General features: G+C 40.6%; 1 protein-coding gene across 1 annotated transcript; it reads left to right on the forward strand.

Moving 5' to 3' along the window:
* The first annotated feature begins 2128 nt into the window (after window positions 1-2128).
* On the forward strand, window positions 2129-2797 carry LOC128360167 (claudin-4-like). Its single transcript, XM_053320534.1, has one exon. It carries the CDS (start codon window positions 2129-2131, stop codon window positions 2795-2797), a length of 669 nt encoding a protein of 222 aa, XP_053176509.1.
* Window positions 2798-5597: the final 2800 nt, after the last annotated feature.

Below are 5597 nucleotides of genomic sequence, written 5' to 3' on the forward strand. Positions count from 1 at the left end.
AGCCAATGATGTCAGCTGTTATGATTCAGGCTGAATCTGGATTTATCTGACTTTATCTGGCAATTACTCCTGGCTCAGCAGCCCCAGTACCAGGAGGGTATGGGTGTATTGGGAGGTAGATTATGGGAATACAAAAAAAATAAAAAATTGATTAATATTTTAACATTTTGTGTGTTCTGTTGTGTTGTGTTGTGTTGTGTTGTGCAGCAACTGGGCCATCAAAAGGCTGCCATGTGTGATGTTCCTTTTATAAATCACACAAAACCATCAGTTCAAGCAGCAATGCTTTAATATGTGCTATCAGAAATGCACAAACAGTAATCAGCTATCATGCATCATTTTATTGCTTTTGTTTTCATATAACATGGACATAACATAACAGTAAATGAGATCTTCACTTTGGGTATATATGTACTGTATATACTGTAAATTGACTCTATTATTCTGCAGCAGAGCTTATAAATAGCTTTGTACATGTTGAATGAAAGTCTGCTCTCAGTAGACAAATGGCACCTCTGGAAATTTAAAGTTGGATTGGCACAAATGTAATTAATTCAAATTGAAATAAAGAGTTTGGAAAATGTAAAGGTTTGATGGATTTAAAAGCTACAAGTTTTAAAAAGCTACACATTTTTTAACTGAATGGAAATATTCAAGCTGATGTAAGATGTTCGGACATATGTTCATGAGAGGAAAAAACTATGATTCTATATATAAATTATTCTCATCTTATCAATACAAATATCTTTTATTTCCCAGTGAAATGCAGACACTCAAGTTCCTATCAAATATCTGTGTTTGTGTGGGAGGTTGGGAAGGTGTGTGTGTGGAGGGGGGTTGACCACAAAATAGCAGAGATGCTCAACCTGACTACTGACCCCAGGTGACCTCTGCTGATAAGAGAAAAGCCTGTAATGACACAGACCTCGACCTGTCGGCCACCCTCAACGGCCCTATTGTTTATCACAGAAGGTATGCTGGATGTCTTAGAAGACATCCCTCCCCCTGAGCTATTCTTTGATTTATCAACAAAGGATGATGTTAATAGACACAGGCTGTGTCACATCCTATTTTCTGAATGCTGACTAGAGACATTGCTCATTCATTTTTGAGAAACCGGGATATTTCTGGGCCCTTTTGAATTAAATTTGTTTGTTGTAGCTTCAGTAATGAGTGAAATGAGCAATGAAATATGAAATGTGAGATCACCGTTATAGAAATTTTCTGGTAAATTGCTTTGCCTGTCAGTATTAATGTCAGGAAGGCGATGCTGCAGTCTAAAGCCTGCTCTCTGATGATGCACCATTAAGTTCCTGGTATGTTTTTATAGTAGGGTGTTTGCCAGGTTGTGTCTGATGGAAATTCAGCAGACCATATCTGCTTAGGTCAACACATAGACTACCAGTCTGATATTCATTTGAATATTAAAGGGAAAGCCATAGGCAAGCCTACCGAAAATGAGGCCTGTAAACCCAGGAGGATTTACAGAGGTGAGCAACAAAAAACAAGGCCTGTCATTGTTGGTCTTCCTTAGAAAGGAGATCTTATTCAGAGGGTGACTTGACATTTTTCTTCAAGGTTATCACATGTCACAGATACGCAGATACTGTACACTGTATGAGCATTAAAAGGAGCACTGGTGCACTAACATCTTGGTATAATCATAACTGAGTCTCATGCATTTCATCGATGTAAATGTGGTTTGGATCTAAGAAAACACAACTCCAGAATATGCATCTATCTAATTTTTTTTTACTGATATTTAAGACTCTATACGACCTTAACAAGAGATGACCTCAAAAGAACACTGATTTTGATGGTTTGATACCAATTTCAACCGGACACAATGTTGTTAAAACGTCTACAGTATCCATAAATGCAAGTGCAGTTTGAAGGTAAACATGATGCCACTTTAAGCTGACTCCACCTTCAGTCGTCTAAGCTGTATAAAAAAGGTAGAATCTGTTTCTCCCTCTCTCTTTCTCTCTCACTAAAAGTCTTACGCAGGACTTTAAGCCAGCGAGATCCGATATCGCCTTCATCTCAGGAGGGTTGAGCCTGTGGACACAGAGGGCCTTCTATCCTACAGACCCCTGGAAGAGAGTCTTGTTCATCTCAAGCCCCAACAATGTACTCTGCAGGTTTGGAGATCCTTGGGATGATCCTGGCTGTGGCCGGTTGGCTGGGGGTGATGGTGGCTTGTGGCCTGCCTATGTGGCGGGTGGCTGCCTATATCGGTCAGAACATTGTCATCTCTCAAGTGATCTGGGAAGGCTTGTGGATGAATTGCTCGGTGCAGAGTACGGGCCAGATGCACTGCAAGGTACACGACTCCATGCTGGGGCTGCCAGTGGACCTACAGGCGGCTCGTGCCTTAGTTATCGTGTCCTTGGTGCTCTGCATTATGGGGATCAGTCTGTCAGTGGCTGGTGCCAAGTGCACTAACTGTAGCCAGGATGTGAGCAGTAAACCTCGACTCGTGCTGGCCGCTGGAGTAATCTTCATAGTTGCTGGACTGCTGCTATTGGTGGCTGTTTCGTGGACAGCCCACGCCATCGTACTGGGCTTCTATGACCCAATGCTGGAGGAGACGGGTAAAAGGGAGTTTGGTAACGCTCTGTACTTTGGCTGGGCTGCCTCCTGCCTGCTCATCCTAGGAGGTGCACTGCTCTGTTGCTCCTGCCCTCCAAAAACAGCCACAGCACAAAGCGGCAGTGGCTCTGCGCCTCCCCGAGTGGACTATTCAACTCTCAAGACCATGTCAGTCAACGGCTACACCAGAAGAGACTATGTATGAACATGTGACACCTGGGTGCTGCTGATCATACGATGACCAGTGTCAGCAAATGCCTGGCGGTTGGATGTTAATGCAGCACGCAGTACCTGTGGCATGGACATTAGAATGACTGATAAATGTTTAATATGTTGTTTTTACCTTTTTTCTGTAGTAGTGTCTGTCTTATATTGCTTTTTATATTTTATTTAAAAAATCAACACATCTACGATTTTGGCACATTGCAATGCGTCGGATCTGTCATATTGCCAATACTGTCTCTGTTTGAATTTGGATTCTTAGTTTAGTTCCTGTTTTATTTTGAAACATTTTCTTCTTGTGTTTCTGTTATCTTTACTTCTTGTGTTTTCCTGCCTCGGTTGATTACTCCACATGTTTTACTCACCTGTGTCCCGTTTGTAATTATCCTTTGTGTATTGAAGTTCAGTTTTCTGTTCAGGCTCTGTTGAGTCGTCTTGTCCGTTCTGCCTGCTTAGTTCTATGTTGTCCCTGTGTTTCAGCTCTTTTTATTTTTGTGCCTACACATCCAGCAATAAAGACTTTTTCTGCAGCCTTGCTTTTGCCTTTGCTCTCTGCATTTGGGTCCATCTGCTCTGTTATTGTGATAGAATATTCATCTCTCTCATTTTTAAAGATAATTTTTTGGCACTTTTTGCCTTTATTTGACAATATAGGGCTGGACAGGAAATGGAGGGGGGATTATGAGGAGATGCAACACATGCAACATGTCCCCAGTGGGAACCAAACTACAGACCTTGAGGTCACAGTATGTGATATGCATCTTGATCATTTGGTTATCAGGACCCATGTGTAATCTTACATTCCTGAAATTGGCAAAAAGATCATCTAACTAAATTCTTTCTGATTAGAGCACATTTTACCAGATTATAAATAAAAGAACATAATATATGCTTTATTATTATCTTTATTCAAGCATGTTTTCTTTATACAGCTCTATATTGTTCTCCTGAAGTAGATATACAGTTCTTAATGCTACAATTTCATGCCACAGAGCCAGAAATTATGTGGATGCTAAAATTAAGTGTAATTTATAAATGATAGCTGTATGAGTTCTTCGGTATGCAGAAAGAGGGACACATGCCAGCTGTGGAGTTTGGCTGAGTCTGACCAATAGGATCCGTACCAGTGCACGCTGAAAAGTATTTCATTTCAGCACACATCGTTGGGAGACACAATGGGTGGCTTGTCTCAGCACCTTATGCCTCCCTTCCATTGTAACCTGTTCTCCATTTGCGAGAGAGAAACCGAGTCTGAGATCGACTCCATGTGTAAATGGATGTAATCTGCACTGTAACAGAGACCACGAGAGCCACAAAGACCCCATTCATCAGTCGGTTTGCAACTGTTTACCTTAATCCCAAAGTGAGTCACCAGAATAAAACTGCATCTAAAAAACACACTAGAAATGTGAAGATTTTAAAATCTCTACGTCAACATATTTAAGAACCTGTGCTACTCATCAAACTTTGTTTTAACATCATACAACATTTTTTGCATGTCAATCTGCTGCAATTTTCAGCAGCTTCAGTATGCATATTTAACAGTGAATGAAACCAACAGGATATAACCTACTTTTGAGACTTCTTCCAAACTGTGTGAAATAACTATACTGACTTCCCTGTTAATTAATTGTATTTCTCACTGATTTGTACTAGTAATACCAAAAATCTGACAGTAGTCAAAAAATAAGGTTAATAATCTGAAGGATAGTCCTCTAAATATTCCTGAAAACTCCCTTTGACTAATTAGGGACCTTGCTGGGAGTATTGTGAACTGAGGCCAACTGTGCAGTCGTGTGTTGATGGGAAAGTGCAAAGTCCACTCAAAGTTGATGACAAATTCCAATTCACTGGTGTAACACTTTCATTTACTATGCAGGTATGGTACAAATCCGAGCACATCACCTCAAGCCAGAGAGAGTTACTGTAGAAAATAATAGGTTTCAGTTTTTAGGGATTAGCAGTATAGACCCACATGTTTCGAAACATCTGAAATAAATTTGGGTTTATTTGCAGAATAATAACCACGTCTTTGCAAGTACAGTAATGCTTTTGATGACAGTCCCTGCATCAGTAAAGCAGCTTTGTTCTCATTTCCTCTGAAGTGAATGAAACAGATGCAGTGCAGATTCAATGCAGTGAAAGTGTGACTACTGAGACTACTGAGAGCGTATATTTAGAGGGATTTTGTGGCACGTGCAGAAGTTAAACTGAGGTTAAAATCCTTGATGCACTATGACCTTCAAAACAAGGACACTGATAAGACCCCCACCACTGTGCACACACACAAATACAATGTTTAAGCCTGCAGCATTGTGGCCCACTCCCTCTTTGTGTCACTGTTCCCTGTAATGGAAACTGTTTTACTGTACGTCATGAGAGAAATTCATATGTTATTCATAGGGTCCTTTATGCCTTCCATGTGCAGATAACAATGTGTAGAGGGGTTTAGTGTATTTGCATTGCAGTTTGAACATGTGGTCTCAATTATTAACTTTCCTGGGTAACCAGTGACACACATATGAGTTGACTGAAAAGGTCCAGAATGCAGCTGCACGTGTTCTGACAAAAACTAGAAAGAGAGATCATATTACTCCCATTTTGGCTTCACTGCATTGGCTTCTATTTTGGATTCTATTTAGAATAGAATTTAAAATCCTTCTCCTCACTTTCAAAGCTCTTAATGGTCAGGCTCCATCATATCTTAAAGAGCTTATAGTGCCTTATGTACCTACCAGAACACTGCGCTCCCAGCATGCAGGCCTACTTGTGGTTCCTAGTAT

This window comes from Scomber japonicus, chromosome 6 (assembly GCF_027409825.1).
Source record: "Scomber japonicus isolate fScoJap1 chromosome 6, fScoJap1.pri, whole genome shotgun sequence".
Taxonomy (NCBI): Eukaryota; Metazoa; Chordata; class Actinopteri; order Scombriformes; family Scombridae; genus Scomber; species Scomber japonicus.

Bases quoted from the DNA above. Each gene is read 5' to 3' on its own strand.
- LOC128360167 (XM_053320534.1), top strand. From the start codon at position 2,129: ATGTACTCTGCAGGTTTGGAGATCCTTGGGATGATCCTGGCTGTGGCC.